General features: G+C 40.4%; 3 protein-coding genes across 3 annotated transcripts in view; all 3 read left to right on the top strand.

Annotated features, from left to right (window-relative positions):
* The first annotated feature begins 693 nt into the window (after positions 1-693).
* On the top strand, positions 694-9525 carry LOC133401930 (carcinoembryonic antigen-related cell adhesion molecule 1-like). Its single transcript, XM_061675461.1, has 10 exons — positions 694-739; positions 1095-1427; positions 3244-3522; positions 4510-4776; positions 6215-6493; positions 7496-7753; positions 7845-7953; positions 8147-8193; positions 8305-8345; positions 9253-9525. Exons 1-10 carry the CDS (start codon positions 694-696, stop codon positions 9523-9525), a joined length of 1932 nt encoding a protein of 643 aa, XP_061531445.1.
* A 2958-nt stretch (positions 9526-12483) lies between these two features.
* LOC133401378 (carcinoembryonic antigen-related cell adhesion molecule 20-like) lies at positions 12484-18733 on the top strand. The gene is made up of 5 exons (XM_061674326.1): positions 12484-12591; positions 14488-14742; positions 16628-16909; positions 18152-18430; positions 18539-18733. The coding sequence occupies exons 1-5, from the start codon at positions 12555-12557 to the stop codon at positions 18619-18621; spliced, it is 936 nt and encodes a 311-aa protein (XP_061530310.1). The 5' UTR covers positions 12484-12554; the 3' UTR covers positions 18622-18733.
* Positions 18734-21577: 2844 nt separating this feature from the next.
* LOC133401929 (carcinoembryonic antigen-related cell adhesion molecule 5-like) overlaps positions 21578-26225 on the top strand; it is a 5770-nt gene continuing 1122 nt past the window's right edge. Inside the window, exons 1-4 of the mRNA XM_061675460.1 lie at positions 21578-21638; positions 23811-24119; positions 25513-25791; positions 25860-26126. Coding sequence (XP_061531444.1) covers positions 21578-21638; positions 23811-24119; positions 25513-25791; positions 25860-26126 — 916 coding nt within the window. The remainder of the gene's footprint in view (positions 21639-23810; positions 24120-25512; positions 25792-25859; positions 26127-26225) is intronic.

Below are 26225 nucleotides of genomic sequence, written 5' to 3'. Positions count from 1 at the left end.
AATGAATGAATGGATGGATATATATATTTATATATAATAATCACTCTGGATCATCTTTCAGAGACATCCAACAATTGGGCCACGGCTGACTTTGATCTGAACAATACTCCTATTTAGAATGGTTAAGTTTTTGACACCTCTATGTAAGATTAGGATGTTGAATGTTTGGATGAAACAGTGCGTAAAGGTTTTTGGATGGTGACATTTTGGCCCTGCAACTGATTATTTCCATTCCTAATATATTCATGGGGGAAATTGTTTAGAAATTCTAGCAAATTGACTTTAGAGGTGGTTCCACTGTATTTTACTTTGTATTCAGTCAAAGAAGGAAGAGCCTACGCCTTGTAATCCTGACCAAAACTGCATTAAAACAAATTCTGTTTGTTAGGTATACAACACAGTAATACACGTAACAAAACTGCACCCCAAAAAACACAGTTGTCAATGTCTTTGTATTGACTTCAAGCACAAACACAAGAGGGCGACGCTGTGTCACATCTGTCACTGAAGGTGACCTCCAGCTTCCTTATTCAACGGCTTGGCCCAATGCTGATGGGCTGTGGCCCAATGCACAGGTAGGTAGGCTTCTGTCGCTACTTGAACGATTAGAGCTGCCGGTTGAGCGCATTTGCTGGGGCACTTCAAGCCCGGTAGATGCGACATTTTCTGCTGTAGAATTTTCAGGAAGATTAAATGGACACACTTGCAGTATTCTGTATTGTCGCTGTGGCTTTTACAGGTAAGGCTGTCCAATATTTGAGCACTGAGCTGGTGGACCCAAAAATGACAAATGTTCCTTAAACTATGCAATGGTAATACTGTATGTATTAACAACATGTATTTGATTATAATAATAGCATAAGGAGCCTCAAAGTAACTTATATTAAGTAAATATTGCTTTCTGGTTGATTGCGCAAGCCTGTCAATGTGCAACAAACTAAGCTCGGCCATAAAGCTAATTATAGGGCACTTTATTGCCTGCTCAAACATTGCTCATTTAGCAATGATTTGAAGTTTTAAACTTTAACCGAAGAGTGGATATTTTGGATCATTGGGTCTTTTTTTTTTTTTTCTATTCCAAATCTGTCCTCTAGGTTTAACAATAGGATCCGGGGTGTTGCCGGACGGGCCTCTGCCTGCAGCCGTGGGTGGCTCGGTGAGGTTCGAGACCGCGGTGACTCCCACAGCGACACCGTTCTTGGTGGTGACCTGGACGTTTATCGACGACACGAAGGAAACTCCCATAATAACGGCCATGTCTAAAAACATAACTAGCCCAGAGTTTGAAGGCAGGATCACCCTCTTCATACAGACCGGGTCTCTGGAGCTCAGTAAGCTGACTCGGAGCGATAGCGGAAAATACAGAGTTGGCATTATAACAGATGGCGGCAACCAAATCACAGGATCCACCACACTACAGACATTTGGTGAGCAGATGTTTCTTGTGTGTACAATCTGAGATGGTAATCACAATGTATTGGTATTTATGTTTACCGGTGAGGGCATAGAGGAGAAGTGTGATAATAATCAACAATGGCAATGAGGACTATCATCCATTAAATATGAAAGCAGACAAAGACGATCAATTCCATCCATCCATACATCCATTTTCCGTAACGCTTATCCTCACTGGGGTCGCAGGCGTGCTGGAGCCTATCCCAGCTGACTCTGAGCGGGAGGTGGGGTACACCCTGAACTGGTCGCCAGCCAATCGCAGGGCACATTAACACCTTCGGGCAATTTAGAGTCTTCAATCATGCAATGTTTTTGGGATGTGGGAGGAAACCAGAGTACCTGGTAAAAAAATGCCACTCGGCACCTTCCATTCCCTCTCCAGTTTGTGTGTCAGACATCTTTAAAGGAAACAAAGTTTTACTTTAATTTCATGACGTAGTTTTCCCCCCACATAGTCAAGATTCACTACTCGCAAATTCACCAATTTTCTTTTTTTTTTTTCTTTTTTTTTTTTAAATACATAATTTTTCGATGAAAGGTGAATTTTTCTTATTCCAGTGGTAAATTTCTCACACTCCACTTGACCATAACAAATTTTACTTAAAACATTACCTGCTTAGCGTATTGCCTCCTAATGTAGCCAGGGTAAGGGCCCTTTAATTGTACAACACCAATTTTCTGCATTTTTTCCTCAAATAATGATACCAAAATAAAATAATATACAATGCATAAGACAAGGTGTCCCTAAAGTCACTATCACTTCCTTTTTTCAACTGTGTCTCAGGTATCATTCAGACAGACGTGAGGCCATCAACATTTGGGAGCTTAGGCAGTTTTTGTAAGGGTGTACAGTATCCTTCCCTTGATAGGCCTATTGACATTGGAGCATCATTGCAAAATTGCCGCCTGGCAAGATGTTTTTCTGTCCCTGCCTGCAGTTCATCGGCAATTCAAGACACTTAATGGCCATCACACTGCTTTAACCTGTAGTACGATTTACTCGTAGTTCGATTTATCCACAGCAGGATCAAACCAGGATCTGTTTTGGACAAACCATAAAGCCACAGTCCTACCATTGCCACTACTGATGAATACACCAAACTCTAAGAGCAGGCGCTTGTGCAAAGCCAGTGAAAGTTTATCAGCAGGGCTGCACTGGACTGAACTGCAGTCGGGGACAGAAAAACATCTTGCCGGGTGGCAATTTTGCAAATATGCTCCAATATCCGTTGGAAAACCATAGGCAAGGGAAAGAGATGCGTTTACAAAAACTGCAAAGCCCGAGCTGTTAAATACTGACGGAAAAAAATAAATACTATTCGAAAAAAAAAAAGGAAATAGAAAAAAGGATGTGGTAGTGACTTCTGGGACTCCCTGTATGTACTCATTGATATTACAGGTACTTTGTTCATTGTATAATGGCCACTGAAGGGTAGATCTCCGTTGCTATCATCAGCATGTCATCTATGCTCTTTGCAGGCGAAACAAGGTGGTATCAGAAATTAATCATAGTAGTGGTAATTTGAACTATTTAGTGGCACCACAAAAAAAAAAAAGCATGCATCTATATAAGGTGCAACATTTAAATATGTGAAAATGTGAAATTTCACTGAGATTTTGGGTGTGGGGAAATGCCTCACAAAGGGAATTCTTAATTAATTCTTCCTTGAGCCAAGTTTCATGAAAATCAGACAGGGATATCTTGCATGATGATAATATCGAATACATACCCTCTTCCGTAACTACCAACATGACTTCAAAACATTTTGTGTTATTTTGCCCCCACAGTTCCAGTCTCCAATGTAATGTTAACGGCCAACGCCACAGACCTTGTGGAGTTCAACAACACCGTCAGTCTGTCCTGCTTTTCCTCGGGATCGTCCCTCTCCTTCCAGTGGCTGAACGGCAGCGGCCAGATCTCGGCCGACGACAGAGTTCAAATCACCGACGGAGGCGCCACGCTCACCATCAACCCTGTGACGCGCGTCGACCACGGGCTGTTCAGATGTCGGGTGTCCAATGCTGTCAGCGAAGGCACCAGCCATTCGGTGCGTCTTTCCGTCAGCTGTGAGTGACACTCTGGATACATCGCACCCAAGAAAACATTAGTTTCACCTGCACAACCCAGAGATCCAATATAAAAGCCTTATTTCTGGTGATTATCACAAAAGAACTTGTTGCGTGTAGAAAAGACATGAAAAACACAAAGAAAAAGCCAAACACACTTGAAGTTAATCGTTTAGATGCTCATTGAGTGTCAAGTGTGCTGATGATAACCAAAATATTACATACATCTGTCACTATGAAATGAACTTTGATTCGATTTAGTGCCGGCACAAAATACCGATATCGTATCATTATCGCACGATACACAATCGATACCACTGGATAATACAGAGATAGTGTCATTGTGTGATGTTACACCTCAAGTTGTTCGTTTTCCCCCCCGCCAGTTAGATACATACATAGTTTCTTCCAACGGATCTATTTTTGTCCAATCGCTGTGTTTTCATAACATTGGTATTATCGAAAAAAATATTGCTGCATCGTATCATAAGTTACTTTTCAGATCAAGGTTGCTGAAGGACAAGGAGAATAGTGTGAATAACTGACAAATAACTGACCAGATGATCTCACAGTTAGGCAAGCTTCTCCTATTTATTTTTGTACTACTACTCTTTCTTCTCCTTGGTATTTTCCCATTGCTTGGTTGCCCTGTGGCACCCCACAGCTTCTCACAGATCAGTCTTGGTACTCCAACATCTGGTTTGCGGGAGGAGACTCGTGATTGCTGATGGAGATATTGTGACGTGTGGTGTGCTGTGTTGGTCATCTCTCGGACACCACACACTATACATGCCGATTTCTTTTCAGCATGTTCAGGGTCTGAAACATTTAAAAAATCGGTTAACTGTTAAAAATCAGTATGCTCACATCCCACTTTACTAGTTTGTGCAGGTGTGCCAAATTTTGTGGTCAGCGAATGTAGGACTTTATTACCAAAAAGACGTGCGGCTGTTTCCAAATATGTCGTCCGGGCACCACGCTTTCCAGACGGCCCGGATGATACATATCTCAAGGTGTCGCCATCGCAAGACTACATCGCTGAAGGGTCGAACGTCATCCTTTCCTGCTCCGCCGCCTCCAGACCGCAGGCCCTTTTTACTTGGTTTGTGGATGGGAAGGAACTGCCAAGCGTCGGATCAATTCTCTCGCTGATGAACATTCAGCAGAGTCAGAGTGGAAACTACAGCTGCCGGTCCTTGAACAACAGGACTCTGAGACGTAAAAGATCTCAGCCTTCGGCGATAAAAGTGCTAAGTAAGGACAACTACTCTCATATTTACTGCCAGTTTCCCCTTTCATTTGCATTATTAATCACACAGACAACGCAACTCCTTAAGGTTTTTTGTTTGTTTGTTTTTTTTGCAATATACTGTACAAACTACGTAGAATGAAGGAAGTTGCTCTTAGTCTGAAAATTGCCATGTTTGCAGTCATGACCAGTTGATTGTTTGAATTACAATTAGGCAAGGACAGTGAAGATAACAGGACGAGTTGATCAAGATACAATCGCAACTCTGTATTAATTATAAAATGCATATTGGTAAGAACAAACAGGCACTAACGGCTTTTTGTATTGAATGGTGAACATAGTAAAGAATTTAAGATTATTTTTTTTAATAAGAAAGATGATTAAAATTTACTTTTCGATGTTTTTGAGCAGGTTGAGCATATGCTGTATTCTCCCAAATATTCACGGTTGACTTTTTTTCATTTCTTTTTCTTTTCCCCCCGTGGAATCCATCCTCAGCTATTTGCTTAAAAATGTACTTATTTGCGTTTTTTGTGTTCTTTCTGAAACACCCTAAAAATGCCACAGGCTGCCAAAGCCTTGTCTAATAGGCAAGTAGTACAGCAATTGGTGTCACAAAAATATTGTTGAAGTGATACATCTCGAGTGAGAGGCAAGCTTTGGATGTCAGGAAGTTTTACATGGGTTGTTAGGAGAAATTACGGCCTATGTACATGTACATGTGCCATTGCGGTGCATTTTTTCCCCTGAATCAAATCCTGTAAAAAAAAAATGTAATTAGTTTTATATACTGTTTTGGGATTACAGTTTGTGGCACGGTGGACGACTGGTTAGAGCATCTGCCTCACAGTTCTGAGGACCGGGCTTCAAATCCCGGCCCCGTCTCTGCGGAGTTTGCATGTTCTCCCCGTGCCTGCGTGGGTTTTCTCCGGGCACTCCGGTTTCCTCCCACATCCCAAAAACATGCGTGGTAGAATGAAATGAAAAGGAAATAGAAAAAAGGACGTGGTAGTGACTTCTGGGACTCCCTGTATGTATTCATTGATATTACAGGTACTTTGTACATTGTATAATGGCCACTGACGGGTAGATCTCCGTTGCTATCATCAGCATGTCATCTATGCTCTTGCAGGCGAAACAAGGTGGTATCAGATAATAAATCATAGTAGTGGTAATTTGAACTATTTAGTGGCACCACAAAAAAAGCATGCATCTATATAAGGTGCAGCATTTAAATATGTGAAAATATGAAATTTCCCTCAGATTTTGGGTGGGGGGAAATGCCTCACAAAGTTAATTCTTCCTTGGCCCAAGTTTCATGAAAATCACATTCATATCTGGCATGCACATTCATATCTTGCATGATAATATTATCGAATACATAACCTCTTCCGTAACTACCAACATGACTTCAAAACATGTTGTGTTATTTTGCCCCCACAGTTCCAGTCTCCAATGTAATGTTAACGGCCAACGCCACAGACCTTGTGGAGTTCAACAACACCGTCAGTCTGTCCTGCTTTTCCTCGGGATCGTCCCTCTCCTTCCAGTGGCTGAACGGCAGCGGCCAGATCTCGGCCGACGACAGAGTTCAAATCACCGACGGAGGCGCCACGCTCACCATCAACCCTGTGACGCGCGTCGACCACGGGCTGTTCAGATGTCGGGTGTCCAATGCTGTCAGCGAAGGCACCAGCCATTCGGTGCGTCTTTCCGTCAGCTGTGAGTGACACTCTGGATACATCGCACCCAAGAAAACATTAGTTTCACCTGCACAACCCAGAGATCCAATATAAAAGCCTTATTTCTGGTGATTATCACAAAAGAACTTGTTGCGTGTAGAAAAGACATGACTTTCCCGGAACACCTCACCAGGGAGGCGTCCGGGAGGCATCCTAAACACATGCCCGAGCCACCTCGTCTGGCTCCTCTCAATGCGGAGGAGCAGCGGCTTGACTCTGAGCCCCTCCTGGATGACCGAGCTTCTCACCCTATCTCTAAGGGAGACCCGGACACCCTGCGGAGGAAACTCATTTCAGTCGCTTGTATCCGTGGCATTCTGACACTGGGATTGGCTCCCCTTGCCGACCTCCCCATGAATGCCTGTAGGCTGGCACAACCACAGTGCTCGGCCTTTTGACAAATGAAAATTTCCTAATGGGATGATTAAAAAACAAACTATCTACAGTATAAATACAGGTATATACAGATTAGAATGTTTGAAATAATATGAGTGTCTAAATGAATGTCTACTGTTACAGGTTTGTATTCAAAAGGTGTGAACTGGCTCAGAGTAAGACTAAAAAGGAAAGCATATGCAAAAAGACCTAAAAGGAAAATAAACCGTTATAAACAAGCAAAACACATTTTTTTTTAAATTGTTTTAGTTCTACAGAGAATAAGTAAGTAACAAATAGGACGTGCTGTATGTCTACAAACGTGACATAAGTTCATCGAGTGAGGTCGATAGTTCATGAAAAAAGTGAGCACAAGCAACAGTCTCTGGTCCCTATTTGAGAACCACACCAAAATTGTTACATGCATGATGCATTTTACATCTGTATGTGTGTGTGTGTTTGAGTGATGCGGGATGGTGGGGGCTCTCAATATTTATTAGGCATACATGTACTAAAACCTCAACAAGTATCAACGGTCACATTGAGGGTGTGTTTGGCATTTTCTTAGTTTTTTTTCGCAATATCTTTGCATTGCTCTGTCTTGCAGATGGGCCAGACCCTGTCCAAATCACGGGACCGAGCCGAATAAATGCGAAGCAGACTTTAACATTAACTTGCTTTGCTGCGTCTTTCCCATCTGCCGCTTACACATGGATGCTACTGAACCACATAGCAGAGCTACACAATTCTTCAACGTTCGTCAAAAGCAACATCGACTTTTCCGATAGCGGAAGCTACATCTGTAGAGCATCAAATAATATAACTGGGAAAAACATGTCTGCGGTGCACACGCTGACTGTAACAGGTAAGTCGAAGCATTGACTCATAAAAATGTAATTTGGAACATAGCATCATACCTTATAGCAAGAGAAATTTCTGGTTGTGTACTTTCACAGTTGAAACAGTTGCTACATGTTCGGCCGGTTGCATCGCTGGCATCGTAGTGGCGTGTTTAGTCATCTGTGCAGCAGCTACCGGTGGAGGATACTACATTTATCATAAACGGTAAGTATACTATATTGCCAGCACTGTCCAACATTCTAATCATGCCTCTCTAGATGTCTAAAGAAAATGTACAAAGGAGCCAAAAGTCAGTCAAAATAATCATTCTTTGATAAAAGTGTAACTAATTTAAATGAATGCCATTTAATCAGTGTATTCATATATGGTATTACAATATTGCAAATTCGCAATACAGGAAACAGTCAAAGAATGGCCCCAACAGAAACACCTCTATCAGGACAGGTAAAGGTCACATGACAACAAATCAATCCAAACTGAGCTTTTATTCCGTTTTTGTACTGGATTGTATTCAATTGAATCTAATGCTGTTGTTGTTGTTGTTGTTTTTTGCAGGAGGCAAAGGCCAGGACAACACAGCAGAAACAAAACATCAGGTAGATAATTGGAATTAGCAGCGACGCAGACGAACGGAGAGGACAGCCGACCAGCTGAGCGTCTGACCGACCGACCGACCGACAGACAGACAATTCGACAGAGAGGCCAGCCGACCGACCCACTGACCAACCAACGGACAGATGGACAAACAGATGAATTTGTCATCCTCCAAGAATAGTCTGCCAACTAATGAACAGATGCAAATGTATACTGTTTTACTGATACTAATGGTATCCTAAGGCTTTTGTACAGTACTCCACAGACTTTATTAATCCTCAAAATTAATTTGCTCATTTTACCCTATCTGTAAAACCGGACAAAAGTGGGTACAAAGTCAGTGCAGGAAAATTCCTCCTTCAGAGCTCATAGCCGAGCCGTAACAGAGGCTGGACAGAGTTAGTGTGTAAGGGAATGTCAGGACAGTATTTTATGGAAGTATACAGTAAATACTGTACAGCCAGTTTTTCAAAATTTTTCATGCGACACAGTTGCGGCAATATCCCACATTGCTGAGTTCTGTGCAAAGGGCACAAGCGGATAATTAAGGAATCGTCTTTTACAGCTTTTATGATGTGGCGATTTGGCAGAATGGGAGTGGCTCAAGCAAGCGGACCGACGGTATTTTGTGGACTTATGAGACAAGATAAAAGGTGCAATTCAGCACTTTGGAACTTTGATTAATGACTTGTACGGCTGTGATCATGTTTTTTGGGGCTGGTTACACAAATAGCCTCGTTGTAACCCTTTAGACTTTGAACCAGGAAGAGGTTACCTAGCTTACAGTTATACTGAAAAGGAAAGTATGCATTCTGACCCACTTTTAGCTTCCTTACTATCTATGTGGTTGTGTCTGGTTAAGGTAGTGGTACCAGAGTAATTTTGTTATCCATTCCATCTTTCAAACAGGAGCTAAACTATGCAGATCTGACAATTATCCACACCAACGACAGCGGGACGGTCCATCAGGATCTTCAGGATAACCAGACAGAATACGCCAAGGTCCGAGTGAACAACGGGCCTCCTTCCTACGACGCCCACATGGGGCGGATGAAGAGGCGAGCCCCTCAGCCCCAAGATGCTCAAGGAGGCCGAGTCTGCGCTGAGGTTCACAGCAACGAGCCGTGGTATTGTCAAAGTAGAGACCAGTCAGTAGTGGGCCATGTGGTCACAGTTCCTTAATGGCGCGCTAATGATGGCCGGTGTGTGCATAGTCAACGTGCGCAGAGGTTAATCATTCATCTGTTGTCAGTCACAAAAGTGCAGCATCGCTTTATTTGATTTGTCCACATACAGCAGGGGAAGGGTTAGGTATGGCCCGCAGGCTGTCTTGTAAAGTAACGGAGTACAAATCGTTCAGCTCATTACACAATAGGTTCAGTGATTTATTGTAGAAAAAAGTCATATCGGACAATTAGCTATAGACGTTTAACATGTATTCATTTATTTCTATTAAATATTTGGTTCTTAAAATGAAATGATAGTAAATGATGAAATACTATAAAACATTAATCGTAAAATAAACGTGTTATTATTTTATTATTAAAATTAACTATTTCACATATTTTACATACACTCACATTTAGACTAGTTCTTATGACGTTGCACATCTGTTTTAAAAAAAAAAACAATTCCCACCCCTGATATATAGTGATTCCTTGAAATTAGAATGACCCAAAACACAACTACAATTTGACTGTGTGCGTTTTTCTGTTTTGCAACACTCAGCCCAGCCCTTTTCACTGCAATGCCAATTCCGAATACCATTTTCGTTACACACGACAGCAGGATAAGGATCCAAAACACACGAGCAATTCAATTTCTGAATGGCTTAAAAAAAATTCAATAAATAAAGAAGTAAAAAATGAATTAATTAAATCACCATTTAAAAACAGCATTTTAAGTTCACTTGCATTATATTTTTTTCTGATATTTATATTTGTTTGATGATGTTAAACATTAAAGTGGGGAAACTATGCAAAAATATAAGAATTTGAGAAGGGGGCTAATACTTTTTCATGGCACTGGGTCCCCCTTCCCATGGGCTCACCACCTGTGGAAGGGGCCAAGGGGATTGGGTACAAAATGAGCTGGGTGGGACCTAGGCGGTCTGATCCCCGGGTACAGCAGCTGGCTTTATCGGAACGTGGAATGTCACCTCCCTGGCAGGCAAGGAGCCCGAGCTGGTGTATGAGGTTAGGAAGCTCCGACTAGATACAGTATAGTCGGGCTCACCTCGACACACAGTGCGGATTCTGGGTGGGAAATGATATTAAGGGGATTTGGGGCAAAGATTTGGGGTATGTTTAAGGTTTCAGCTAGTGCTGCAACTAATCATTGTTTAAATAATCCATTCATCTGTTGATGACTCAATTAATTGATGATTCGAATAAAAAAAGAGTTTGATTTCTACGCCTTTATTTAAAAAACGGGGGCATTATTTCAAATTGACAGTGCAGAAGACGCACAAAAAATCAGTTATGACTCAGTTACTGATTTGATCCAAACTGTTCCTGCACCTCTAATTTCAACTATATATATATGCAATTCTAAATATTTTGGGGGGCAACTACTATTGGTGAATTACTACTATTTGGGAGGGTTCACTTTATAATAAAAAGATACTGTGGATTAAATGATGTAAAATGGCAGATTAGTCCTTGATGTAATTTTTATGAACGATTCAGGCAATTTAAAGTCTTATTATTCGTGATTTTAGCCTGATATTAAACATAATGGCTGTTTTCGTAGTAACATCTCGCTGATGGAGTACCGCCTGAATATGTATGGTGGTCACAACAATTGCAAACGCCACAACAAAACCACATTAACACACAACGAAAATGCAAACGCCATAACACAATTAAAGGACCTCTCTGTGACAATTAACACTTATTCCATAGTTCTGGAATTGAAAATGACGTCTGCGGAAAAAAATAGACTCAGTAGAAATTTCAGGCTTGTTTTCTGATTAAATATTGGATTTTCAGCCAGATTTTGGTCTGCCCACGTAAACCGGTGACGTAAGGTGCAGAAGCCAAGGACATGACCTCATTGTATTACTAATTTCTCTGGTGTAATTGTGGCCTATTTTGAAAGTGTGGATGCTGTTGTTGTTTTTAAGACAATAACGAGTGAAATTAGTGAGAGTGATACATTTTAGTAGGCTTGTTTTATTAAATCTCAACCGTTGAAATGCCTCGTTGCAGAAAGAAGACAATGTGTTTGCAGAATCATTTGCACCTATACTCGGCATTTTGTTGGCTCAGTGTTGTATGGATCGCTTCATTAATGCTTCATTAATGCCTAAGACCTTTGAAAATACTTACTTTCAGGTAACGGCCCGCCAGTTAAAAATCACTACACTACACTAACTAATTTGCTACATTTTTACCGTTGAATTCTGGCAGGTGCTGACATTTCCACGACGTTAAGATCATGTGACTGTTTCAAGGGACGCCATTGGTTCATCGCGGTGACTTCTTCTTATGCATTTACAAACACTAAATCAGGGGGATTTCTTTGTTTACCATGCAAACTGATAACAATTGCGTTCAGGTACGCTATGTTAATAGATAACTTTTATAAAGACAAAATATGTTGAAACTATACAAAAGCCCTCCAAAGAACAGGGAAGCAGTTGTTGGGGAAATTCGAATTCCCTGTTATTTTAGCACAGTGGAAATATAGCAATAAATCCAAAGTGCAAAGTGGAAACGTCCCTTGCATTACACCAATGAAACACCAAACCAAGAAAAAAAATGTGTGTAATTGTTTAAATTGACTTTAAAATTAAGCTGCCGTGTAATCTACCCACACGTAATTAGTTGTCATCCAAGTGTAATTGTGAATATATATAGATATATATATAATAACTTTGTTAGAAAAAAATAAAATTAAATTTAAAAAAAAAAAAAAAAAAAAAAGGGCTGTTGAGCGTCTTCTAACCCTTCTATGAGTTATAGCTCCCTCTGGTGTGTGATGACCTGAACTGCCCCTCTATCTGTTGCAACATCCCGGGTGACCTTGGTTTCCTAACTGCTTAACCACAGGGAAATTTCCACTCAGTGCATCATATTACACCGTGTCCTAACGTTTGATGACAAAATGAAGGTGTGGCCATGTGTCATATCTATATAGGGCTGCTTGGCATACAAAAGACAAATTATTTTGGAACATCAGGACACAACAACAGTCCACACTCGGAGAAGATGGTCTTCTACATTTTATTGCTGCTGGCGCTGTATGGTAAGAGAGCGTCTTCATCAAAAATGTGCGTAATATATAGGTAGTAAGAAACATTGATTACTCGCCCAGCTCTATAATCGATTTTAGCGATTAATTTGAGTTTGTTCACTAACAACATTAGCGATATACTGATATGTGTTTTTTCAGGGCGGATAATAACTATTCGTAGTCAAAGAGGACGATAAATGACATTTGGAGCCGATATTCAATTGCGGTAAAAGGGAAAATATTGTCATTAAAATTGGGAATAATACAAAGTCTAACACTTAACTTTGTTTAAATGCCTTATGTTTATTAAACAGCTTTTTAGATTTGCAACATGATAGAGGTTTTTTTTCTTTTTAAATCTTAGACAATAGACATTCCCGTTTTACAATTCTAACAAAAAGTGCATTTTTTACGAAATTAAGTGAAAATGTAAACAAATAAATAGCACCCTAAAGTTTTCTACAGTAAATAAAGTTTTCCAAAATGTAAAAATTAAACTGAAATGTTAATCATTCACTTATCTTTGTTTTAAATCAAAATAAAACATGCAGGGAGTTGCCAGGGTCACCAGCTCTTATATTGTAATGTTAACAGAAAATTCAAATAAATAAATAGTTCTCTGAAGTTTAAACATAGTTTTAAATTGATCTCTTATCGGCTGGCGTTTTGTTTTTAAAAAGGCTGATGCTGATATGCATCAAAATAATCAACCAGTAATCAGCCCAGCCAATAATCAGTCTATTCCTAAACAATACGGCTGCGAACAGAACGTTTTCTGACCGCTCTAGCAACTTTTTTTGTCTAGTGACTTTAATTCCCGCTAAGAAACAGACAATTTGGAGTTGTCAATGAACCTAACATGCATGTTTTTGAAATGTGGGAGGAAGCTGGAGTGCCCCAAGAAAACCCACACGAGCACAACATGCAAACCCTACACAAGGCCGAGGCCGAGATTCCAACACCGAACAATCGCAACTGGCAGACGTGCTAACCACTAACCCACTACGCTGCCTTGTTGCCCCTCAGAATTGTGTTACATGCTTTGAAAAAAATTAAAATATGGAATTTCACATTATTTGCAAATACTGTCAATATTTCGATCATTTTTGAGGAAGCTGATGCAAGTTAATGCCTGCGGGGGGGGGGGGGGGGGAACTTGCTGGTTTGTTTTTTGGAGAAATGAAGCAAATCCCAGTAGGGGGGAACACAGTAGAAAACTTGCTTAAATAATTTCACTGTCACTTGCTTTTCTATGAGCAAAGGGGAAAACAATGTATTAAAATTGGAACTGATTTTTGTACAAAAACAATTAGAGATTTATTACTCAGGCCTTCCTAAAGCAATGGGCCTCAAATTTTTACACCAAGTACCAACTAAATAAATACTTAGTGCCACCATCATGACCAACATTGAAATACAGTTAGCATACTAGTAAGCTTAAGGTTTCATCAACAACGAGGCAGCTGCTTTATTCCATATATTATAGTATATTTTATATTATTGTAACCCATTCAAACACTGTGCTTGGATATGGGGAAAATAACATAAAATGCATTTACTGTAAATAATGACGCCATTAAAATGTATTGCACTTGAGGTTAAAAAAAGAAATAAAATGTACCTAAAAAAATGCTTGAAAACATCATTTCTAAAGGTTTACATGCAAATGCATGGCAGTAAAAAGTTCAACTTTAAGAAATGTACTATACTGTATTTACAAAAAGGTTTGATCCACTGTAACGTTATGCACCACAGTTTTAACATTGAATTCAGTCATTCTTTGCATACCACTACAGTATCTACACGTAACACACTTCTAGAATGACTGACACAAAGTAATCTTCAGGGTGCCCATCCCTGGTTTAGGGTCTAACAAAGGCCTCTCCATCTCTCACTCCCATCATACAGGTGGACAGGCATCGGGATTCAAAGTGAAAATCGATTGGAATGGTCGAGTGACAGCCGGGTCGAGCACCACGTTCACGTGCTCATCCAACTGCCTCGCAAACTGCACGTACTCCTGGTCCTTTTTGGGAAGCACATTCAACGGGAGCACGCTCGCCTGGACGCCGGGTGGACTGCTCCAGTTGGTTTCGCTGCAGTGCACCGTACAAGAAAATACAGGAGACTCCAGCGCCACGAGGATCATTGTGGAAATTGAAAGTAAGTACAGTACTGCACTGTCTACTACAGTACTCGTTGTAGTACAAACATAGTATAATACTCACAGGCATACAGTATTTTCGTTATCCTCTGCCAAGAATGACTATTATTACTGCGACTTACTGATGACCGTCTCCATGTATATCGGTATGTCTCTATTACACTGGCCCCAGGTGGTCGAGGCACATTATTACATGTTTTTATAAAGTACAATATTGTAGAGTGCTATGTATTTTATTACAAAACACATTACTAATACTTTTTTTGTTTGCTTGTTTTTTTTGTTTTTCTTTTTGGTGGGGGGTGGGACAGATTAACGGTATTTCCATTCATTTCAATGGGGAACAACAATTTGAGATACAAGTGATTTGGAGTTACGAGCTTGGTCACACAAACAAACTTGTATTTCAATGCACCGCTGTATTTAAAAAAAAAAGTAATTATTTGTTTATTAATTGATTGTTTAAAATGTTGTAAAACATCAACATGTAAAAATGCGAATTTCATCCCTGTATTTTGGCAATTTATGTATTTTTTTTTAAATAATTAAAAGAAAAAGGATAAAAGTAGTAACAAGCAAAGGTAAACATCAAAACATTTCAACAGCACCTAAAGCCAATATTTATTTATTCAGAGAAATATAGTATCCATCAATTTTCAACACCGCTTATCCTGGTTAGGGTCGCGGGAAGCTGGAGCCTATCCCGGTTGACTTCGGGCGAAAGGCGGACTGCACCCTGAACTGGTCGCCAGTCAGTCGCAGGGCACATACAGACACGGACAACCATTCGCACTCACATTCACACCGTCACTGAGGTGGGAACTGAAGCCACGCTGCCTGCACCAAAGTCAGGCGAGTGTACCACTACACCATCAGTGAGAAATATAGTAGAATATAGTCATTAAATAAGTACTTTGATTAAGTTATTTTTAAATGAAAATTTGGTCAAAATGCATATATTTATCTTTCAAATAACCAGGAATAAAATCAAAAGTTTTACACACACAGAATACTGTATGTTGATGAAGGCATTTTTTTTTCCAAATGAGTCTCATTCAATATAATTAAAGAAAACATGAAATGAAAAAGTATTGTTTTCTCAATGTGTTGATCACAGAATTTTTAGCCAAATTTAAGCATGTTTCATTCACATTAATTTATTTATCGTATCATATAGTTTTTAATATTGTTCACAACATATGTAGATCAAGGCTTTATTAAATTGAACCTCAGTCCAAATCTTTCATTTAAAACAACTAATAAAAGTTTACATCCATCCATCCATCCATTTTCTGAGCCGCTTCTCCTCAGTAGGGTCGCGGGCGTGCTGGAGCCTTTCCCAGCTATCATCGGGCAGGAGGCGGGGTACACCCTGAACTGGTTGCCAGCCAATCGCAGGGCACAAACAAACAACCATTCGCACTCACATTCACACCTATGGGCAATTTAGAGTCTTCAATCAACCTACCACGCATGTTTTTGGGATGTGGGAGGAAACCGGAGTGCCCGGAGAAAACCCACGCAGGCATGGGGAGAACGTGCAAACTCCACACGGGCGGGGCCGGGGATTGAACCCCGGTCCTCAGAACTGTGAGGCAGATGCTCTAACCAGTCGCTCACTGTGCCGCCAGCACAACATATATTTCTTTTAATATATATTTATTTTTTTGTATTTTTTTTTTCTTTGTGAGTACTGCTCTATAAATAAATATAATGAATGGGTAAAATGCCTCGAAATTAAACAGAGCAGAGACATTTGCGTGGGAAAACAACGTAAATGTTATTTTTAATAATTCAATGAATGTCACTTTTTCCTGTTCAATCCATAAAACTTGTTTGCTAAGTATGACAATATAATATCTGATCATCATTTTACATTTCCAGATCCAGTGGCAGTAAAACTCAGTCCACTCGGTGCTGTCCAGTCTCTGAACCAGTCCGTAGAGCTCGTCTGTCACGTTGATGGATCCCCGCCTCCCAGCCCATCCAGGGAGCCAGTGGACTGGTACAAAGATGGACAGAAAGTGGTCTGGCGCGACCATATGCACTTGCGCCACAACACCACGCTCCGTTTTGACTCGCTGGTACCATCTGATGGCGGATTTTACCAGTGTGAGATTATGCTGAGCAATAGACACGTTTTGAGTCTGGGCTACCTGCTAAATGGTAAGCATGTCAGGAGGCCGAGTCTCCTATAGTGATTTTATTTTATATATATATATATATATATATATTTTTTTTTTTTTACTATCCTTATTGGACCAATGAGCAGACTCACACAGAAGCTGCTGTCATCCACAGCTGACGCCCAGACACTCACACCAACTGATTGACTCCAGGCCCTGCCTCTTAAAGGCACACATCTAACCCATAGACACTACTATCCTTGCAGTATTTTGTATTCTTCAGTTCTTGTGTGTGTATGTTGAATATGTTACAATGTGTTTAAAAAAAAAACAATTGTTAATAAGTTTAAGTACATTTTAAGCGTCTGGGAGGAGAATTTTTTTTTTTCTTCTTTTTTCAGATGTATACAGTCTCACTATAGCATGGATTTCCACCTTCTGCAGGTGGGTCTGGAACGTATCCCCTGCGAGGAATTGGGGTTCACTGTATTTTAAAAAATTAGATAGATGACGTGTGACTACCTGAAATCACATGAGACATGCAAATCTCACGAGACTTCATCCTTGACACTTCAACTCTGTGGGCAGCCAAAGGATCAACTTTGGAAGTTCCTTTTGCTTTTCGGGATACAGTGGTAGCTTGACTTACGAGTTTAATTTGTTTGGGGCCAAGCTCGTAAATCAATTTACTCGCATATCAAATCCATTTTCCCCATTGAAACAAATTGAAATGTCATTAATCCATTCCAGCCCACAGAAACCACCACAACTTATTTTGTTGAGTGTTTTCACAAAAGCAAAACAGTACTATATTGAATAAAAACATGGGTAATAAAACATAAGGAACAACAACACTGTGTGCTAGACTGTGTGCCTTCAAAAGGGGCGTGGCCTAGTGAGTGACATCAGGAACATGGGAGGTTAGCCTCTGTGAGCCTCTGGACCTGAGTTTTGGCCTAGTGGAACTACTTGCAAGTGTTTTTATTTATAATTTGTGTGTTTGACTGTTTGTCCCATTCAACAAACGGCTGAAAGTGTTTCGGTGTATCTGAAGCTTATAACACCAATTTTGGTGTGCAACACAAAGCAAAACAAATTTAATCAACCAAGCGACAGCTCGTATCTTGAAAAACTTGTAAGTCGGGGCAACTCAAGGTATCCCTGTATTTTCAACTCGAGATGTTATTATTCATCTTTTTGCAAATAAAACACGGATTGGATTCTTCCATTACCGTTGTCCTACAACGACATCTTTTTTTTTATCTGTTATTTTTTTTTACAGTTGATACTCCGTGGAACGTCAGCATCAGTGGTCCCGATGTCGTGCTCCCGGGACGACTGAGCATGTTCACCTGCTTAATGACGTGTACCTTGGACGTGGACTGCACCGTGAGGTGGCCGTTCGAGGGCGGCTTCCCCCTGGGAAGCTACATTTCCGTGCATCGAAACAAACTCTCGTGGATCCCCGCCGTGCCCGGAACGTTCCAAAATCTCACCTGCGTTGTAGAAAACGTAGCAGCCGGATGCTCGGCCAAAGCCACCAAGATGGTGGAAGTTAAAGGTAACACCTGCTGTCCATTGATTGGATTAATCTTATGATCATATTGTTACATCAGATCGGGTATTGTTCAATTGAGCCTAAAATAAAATAATTTCTCTTCCTCTGCAGGTATTCCACTCTCCGGATCTTTACAGCTCACTGGATTATCCACTTTGGTTTTAAGCCTGGCTCTGTTATTGTTGACTTACTAAAAACTCACTGTTACTTCATTGTATATTTTATATTCATTGTTTACTATTTTTTCTACATAGACATTGTATTATGTGATAGAATTTAATTAAAGGGCACATATTATGAAACGTTGATTTTTTTTTTTTTAAGTGCTTGTTGTAGTTTGCTCTTTGGAGTGTAAACCAAGTAAATCTTCCGTTTTCTGCCCATTTTTGAAAATGTGTGAGGTTCTGTACGGACCCCACTGTGATGTAACAGTGAGTCTCATTTACATAATAACATGGCTTACACAACTGCACATCCACTGTAAAGTAAACCTAAGCTAAGTTATTATAGCGTACCCCAACTAAATAGAACGAATTGTAATCCCTCTACAGGTGGTCAAGGACAGACACGGACGGCCGCTGGTGCCCTTTCAATCGCTTTACTGAGCAACTGCTACGAAAAGAAACACTTTCATTCAAGCACATTCACGAGCTGCGGGTGGCCACAAATCAATTTAGTAACTCTGCATACAACCTGTCTAACAAGTTAGCCAGTTAACAGCCAGCCAACTCCACACTTTCATTCGCTGAAGTCCAAGTCACTCAACAGGCCAGGCCCCGCCTTTTAAAGCCACACACATTCAGAGTCACAGATGTAGTGTACAACGTGACGATGGCAACCCCAAGTGGACAAAAATAATACATGTACCTCACATGCATATGTTATATTGGTATTATGAACGAAGCTTTAAAATATATAAAAATGATAAAAAATAATATATGGTCGCTACTTCACAAATTTCCGTCAATCGCAGGGTGTTCTGGAACATAACCCCTTGTGATAAACAAGGAACTATTGTACTGTCTTTGTGGGCACTCGTTCTTTTTCCACACTTTGGGCTCTGCTTCCACAAGTAGAAGCCACACCCTGGTCATCACGGTATTGTAAGACGGACTCGCCATTGACCCAGCACCATATGGATTGCTGGTTCATTTGCATGAGACGGGAAAAGCATCTGAGTTCATCAAGAGACAAGAAATAGGGTGTGTAAAATATTTCTTGATTCTTGGGGTATTTTTGAAAAACATAAAAATAAAGCACAGACATGTTATTAGAATACCAAGGAACGGTTTTAATTTGGAGGGGAAATAGCACAATATGTCTCATTTAGTAGAGTTTTCTTTCAATGCTGCTTCAGAATTTTATTGCCTATGTTCAGGGAAAGGTTAACATGACTGATGAAAAAGTACCAGTTAGCCAGTGAATGTGGATTTAGCTTTGCTACGCTTTGTTTGACTCGATGACAGCCTTTGACCAGGTCGCGTTAATGAGTCACTCATGACAAAATGGAGGCCAATGTGACGTAAATCTGGAATTTTCATCCAACATCCTTCGCCTCACTCACTCATTTTTTACACACTTAGGAAGTTGAAGATGTGTGAATCACAGAAAGCAAACAGGTGAGAGAGACAAAGGGCTCCGGTGTGCCAGTTGTATTTGCCTATAGATTATCTCCCTTTGTCTTGTACAGATTCCGGCTATATAAACTGAGACAATGATTAAGTTAATTTTACATTATCACAATAAAAAGATTTCCTCCACTACTTGAGTATAGGCGTGTCCAAAAAGACAGTTTTAATATTTGGGTGGATGAATATTTTGACTTTTGAAAAATGTAAGCTCAAATGAAACAGTGTATTTAATAACATACTATTCTATATATCTATTTTATGAATGTGTATTTATGGTTCAACAACTCAATTATGCCCAGATGTTGTAAGAAGCCCATACAGGTAGATAGAGGATACTTTTTATAACCGATTGACCAGCTTTTTGTGAACAAAAAACTTTGATTGTGATGCATTTGAGTCCCATTTGTTTGTGCTGTTTGAGAAGACTGTAGTTTTAGTACACTTATCTGTTATTAACTTTTATTCACAAAGTATAATACTTAGCATTTTAATGCAATTTTATAAGTATGTGAAAATTTGGAACTTTTTGGAAGAAAAATATTTTTTTTGCTATTGTCTGATTTTGCGATGAAATCAACCATTTTTGGGGAAAGAACTTTTCCAATAAAAGTCAGTTGTAAAAAAATCTCTTAATTGCTTAATTTATATAAATTTAGAGTACATTAATTCAAAATTATTATCCTTAATCTGGAAGCTGTTGAAAATGTCATAATAGTACAAATTTGTTTTTGTTTTTTTATAGCACAGGTATGTTATATACCCTTTCTCAGTTTAGGCAATGCAATACGGTGTTTGCTGTGTAATGTTGGGAAATCTCTGACAAACTGTTTGCCTACTTTGTAAAGCCAGAGGTGCAACAGGAACTGGCGTTCAATTGAGAAAGAACTCCCCAAGACACAGACAGTATTCTTGGCCAATGAGTATCAGATAGTTAGTTGTTGATTTGTTCCAGGTTTCACTAAATGAGTGTACGCATAACTCAGGAGACACTGTAGAGTGTAGCCGTCCTCAGTAAATACGCCACAGATATATTGTGGGATGTATTTCCGGGAAATAACCACTTTCTGATCCTCTCAACTATGAGTCAATGTGAGGGCGAATTGAGTTTAATAAGAACTGTTTAATAATACATGTTTCTTGGCCTTCGTGTCACCATATTAGGATGCATTGACAAAATAATTACAGATCTGGAAAGCCCACATCACAGGTTTTAATACAAGGTATGACTCAATGTGGTTTATTGCAAATATATTTTATACTTTGACCAATAATTGATCTTAATGATCTCAAGGTCAATAGCAACAAAAAAACTAAACAGCTGAACAACTACCATAATTTCTCGATTATAAGACGTACTTTGTTGCTGTTAAATAAGCTCTTATTTTTCCGTGTTTTCTTATTTTTGTTTTACAAACAAGTACAAGGAATACAGCTAATCTGTAAAAATATTTCATCTCACTAACATCGCGATTGCAACACATCACACTGCCATTTTGCGAGCAAGGGGGACGCCACAGATATGACTAGATACGACACGGCCCTTTTCAACTACGTCCCGGTGGCGATGCTAAGCGAGGAGGGTTAGTCATCAGCGCATTCCATGTGTGTGGACGGGAAAAAGAAAAAAGCATGCCGGTACACCGTGCTGCATACGGTTGCGTACAATTACGACCGTCGACCAACATGGCTGCCACGTAAATACATCAGTTAGCGGGGCTACTACTGTGCCCTGGTGTATCTAGTCGTCATATCTATGTGGGGCGCAAAATAGCTGTCCTGTGATTGGTCGAAGACATCGACACGTCGATAGCTGCTCTCTGATTAGTTGTACACTACGACTGAACATGCTCCAGCCGCGGCCATGAATGATCTGAAATCATTGCTTAAAGTATTGTCGTCAGCAGGTCTCGTCTGGGAGAGAATAATTGTGCAACAGTAAAGTAACATCAAAAAAAAAAAAAGCAGCATTCAAAAGAAATGCTATTGTTGTTGCTGAGGCATTGGGCAACAGAGAAGCTGGAAGGAAATTTGACGTGAATGAAGCAAACGTTCATGATTGGACGAATAAGAAAGCTCTATTATCAATGAGGAAATGTATCAGGAAGACACACCAGAGGAAAATACCGAAAGACAGCAATACATAGAGAGATGATGTTATGGGTGCTATTGCTTATATTTTCGCAATATTATATTTTGTAAATGTAGCTATCGCAATATATTTTGTATGCTGCGAGACAGTATTGATATGCAAGCGTCATAAAATGATATTTTAGGACAAATTTGTATCTGGGGTCTGGACAGAGGTGTGTAGTAACGCTCTACATTTACTCCGTTACATTTACTCAAGTAAGATTTTTGATAAACTGTACTTGTCAAGAGTACTTGAAATACACTGTACTTTTTACTTTTACTTAAGTATTATGTGAAGAAGGATTGATACTTTTACTCCGTTACATTGATCGACATGCTACATTCGTGCGAGTGCGCGTCCATTTTTAGACTACATCTTCGAATTCCGCATATGGCGCCAGTTCTGCCAAACAAACGTGAACACTGTCATTTGACTCCAATTCACCAATCAGACGACACAAGGCAGTCACATGACCACGTACGTAGCCTTCGCGAGCCAATCAAAATGACCCATTTTAGAAAAATGTGTGTTTACAGACCAAAAAAAACAACAGCTTTGTCATGCAGCTCTTAAATTGTGACTTCCCAAACTTAGCCATTTCAGCCCACTTCTAACTTGAGAAAACACCTTACGGTAAGTTGCAAAATGTTTTTGCTGTTGTTTTGGTATTGGCTGTGGCAAAATTAGCACATGCGCGGTACACACACACACAATCACTAAGTCTGGTGAGCAAACAGCTTCTTCATGAAGTCATTTAAGCGAATAAAGCAAATAATGTTTCTGTAGGGCCCAGTGCATGTTTTGTTTTTGTGGCAGTTAAAATTTTAAATGGTGGCAGGTGTGTGTCGACTCCCATATATTATTCATTAATTCATTCATCTTCCGTTCTTATCCTTACTGTTTTTTTAAATTTTATGTTCATGCTCTGATTTAAAAATAATAATAAGAAGAAGAAATTACTCACAAAATACTCTTTACTTGAGTAGTTTTTTCATTGAGTACTTTCTTACGCTTACGCAAGTAAATATCTGGATGACTACTTTTTACTTTGACTTGAGTCATATTATTCTAAAGTAACAGTACTCTTACTTGTGTACAATATTTGGCTACTCTACCCACCTCTGGGTCTGGAGAAAATATCTATATCGCAGTGTATCGTTCTACTATTATACCATACTGGTACATAAGCATCATATATCGATCCAACAAGGAGTTTACGTCTCGGTTTGATACGCACAGAAAAAGGCTTTAGCCTAAAAGCCCTGATTAAACACCAGTGCCTGGCCTCCCTTAGTCCACCTAAACATACCCCTTGTCATCATTTGTCATGTGAAGAACTTCACCCAAGATAGCAAACAAAGATGGAAAACAGAAGCCTCCTGCAGATAAGAACTTGGGTGTTTGAGGAGAGGGGGGTAGACGTATATAATGGTCGCAGGAAAGAGGTTGTCTGATACCTCAAAATGGAGAGAAAACAAGCTGTTGTGCTGCTGTCTCTAATACAAGGTGACTCTAATGTGATGATTGGGGAGTGGTTCAGGTTTATCACTCTGCTTCTTCTCCCTAACCCTAAAATCGAACCCCTAACACTACCTGAACCCTTCTTTTTCACCTCCACTAGGAATTCTATTTTCTGGCGCCATCCAGGTCCGGCCGTCCTCCAACCCCGCCGCGGTCGGGGACACCCTGACGCTGTCCCTTTCACCGGCTGCCGATCTGAGGGGGGGAAGCTGGGCGGTGGGCGACTCCCTTATCATCACCTGGCTTGGGGACCAGCAAGCGGTTTTCCCCAACCACAGCGGCAGGGCGTCGGTGAACGTCCGCACGGCCGCCCTCACCCTCATCTCGCTCACCCTGGAGGACTCGGGAGTGTACGTGGTGCAGAGCAGCGATCCCCTGCTTATGGCCAATGCCTCTGTCACTCTTCTGGGTGAGATGATTGATACTTTTCACAAAGTCATATTATGGATCTCAAATTTAAAGTACAAGCACTGTACTCTCATCAAAATAAGCAGTCGTTTGGCAGCTATTGTCCCATTTTTCAAAAAAGGGCCTTCAAGCTGTTTATTGACACTCCAAGTTGAATTTTACTGTCAAACTAAAAATGAAACAAAGATAATTACTGCAGCTTACTAAGGATATGGTACCGTCTCCATGTTTATCCATAATTCTGTAATATAATGCGCGAGGTCGCCTTCTTTATAAAGAACAATATCATGGAGTGCTATTTTTCATCTTTTGCATTTTTATGATAGACTGGAACAGATTAATGGCATTTTCATTCATTTCAATGGGGAAAGATGATTTGAGATGCCTTTTGTTTTTAGCTACGAGCGTGGTCATGCAACAAATTAAACTTGTATCTTAAGTCACCACTGTATACTGTATTCAAAAACTTAATTTGACCATCGCTAAACATTTGAATGCACATGTCCAACTGCACATTGTTTTATTTCTTTTTGCACAACTTTCTTTTCTGTAATGAGAAGCTGAATGGCCAATTTCTCAACAGGTATTTGATTCATGATATTTTGAATGAAATACAGTATACGTGTCAACAGTATCTTTGACCACTTAAGTTGCTCTGCTACCGCACATTGTGACTTTCATGCTAAGCCTTTACAATTTTCTGATGTGATGACAAAAGACTATCCTGAAACAATATTGACTTTATTATTTCACGTGATTCATTATTTGTACTCACAACCAGGACACAGAACGATATTTTTTTTTCCATGCAGCAATAGCTTGTGTGTCTTTTGACTTATGTTGACCTTTTGGCTCACGTGAGACTTTTTGCCGCCACACATGCTTGTATCAGCTCCCACCTGACTTGTCCTGTTACGCTCCAGTTGGAGCAATAGCTCCATCATAATAATAATCATAATAGGCAACATCTCCGGGCTTTAAGCATGTGTTATTTTTTTATTGTGTTGTATGAAATATCCATACAATTTTATATTATGCACCCATATTATACACAGTAGTGGACAAAAGGTTACTGTAAGACACAGTTATTCTGCTAGTGTGCCCTAGTCATTCTACCAGCATACTGAATTCTCTTACTAGTGAGGACAAAGCACGTACTAGTACATGGACCTTAGACAAGTATCAGTAGTAGTACAGTACTAAAATAGTTGTCCGGTAGTAGTAGTATGCCCGTTAAGGTTAGTGTGATTAACATTTTACTTCCTTACAGACGGTGTGCACTTGGAATGTTCACGTATGATAGGTTCTTCGCCTTGTTCGAACAATACGTTATTTTATTGTGCAATCATTATTATAATCTTCAGCAGTGTACTGTATGTTTTTGTCGTGGCCAGAGCCCGTTTCAAATGTGACGCTAGGGGCGAATCAAAGTCACCTGATGGAGTCTGCCCCGGCGGTGGTCACGTGCTCCGTCTCCTCGGGATCCTCGCCCTCTTTCCTGTGGTTCAATGGCAGCTCGGAGGTGATGGCCGACGAAAGGGTCGTGTTCTCCGACGGAAATTCAACTCTGTCCGTACATAACATGAGCCGCTACGACCGCGGCCCATTCAGGTGCTTTGCATTCAACCCCGTCAGCAACGCCACCAGCGACCCATTGACCTTCACCGTCAACTGTGAGCGTTCAAACCCAAACATTCGGTTACGATCGAGACAGCCTTAACATTCTCCTCTTCCTACTCAGACGGCCCGGACAACATGGCTCTCACGGTCAATGGGCAGCACGCCACTTCTTTTCTGAGCGGAACCAACCTGACCGCGCTGTGCTCAGCCCAGTCCGGTCCTCCGGCCCTGCTTCGCTGGGCTTTCAAGGGCCGGTTTCTAAACGTCACAGGCCCGTCATTAGAACTGGTCGACTTCAACCAGGACCACAGTGGACCTTATTCTTGTCTGGCCTTCAACAAGGAAACCAACAGGAGGAGCAACATCACCAAAGACATCCTCATAAATAGTAAGTATCCTCATATGTACCTCCATCCATCCATTTTCTTCCGCTTATTCAAAGTCAGGTCACGGGGCAGCAGCTTAAGCAGGGAAGCCCAGACTTCCC

The sequence above is a fragment of the Phycodurus eques genome, chromosome 4 (assembly GCF_024500275.1).
Source record: "Phycodurus eques isolate BA_2022a chromosome 4, UOR_Pequ_1.1, whole genome shotgun sequence".
Taxonomy (NCBI): Eukaryota; Metazoa; Chordata; class Actinopteri; order Syngnathiformes; family Syngnathidae; genus Phycodurus; species Phycodurus eques.
This window is presented reverse-complemented; position numbering and strand designations above follow the sequence as displayed.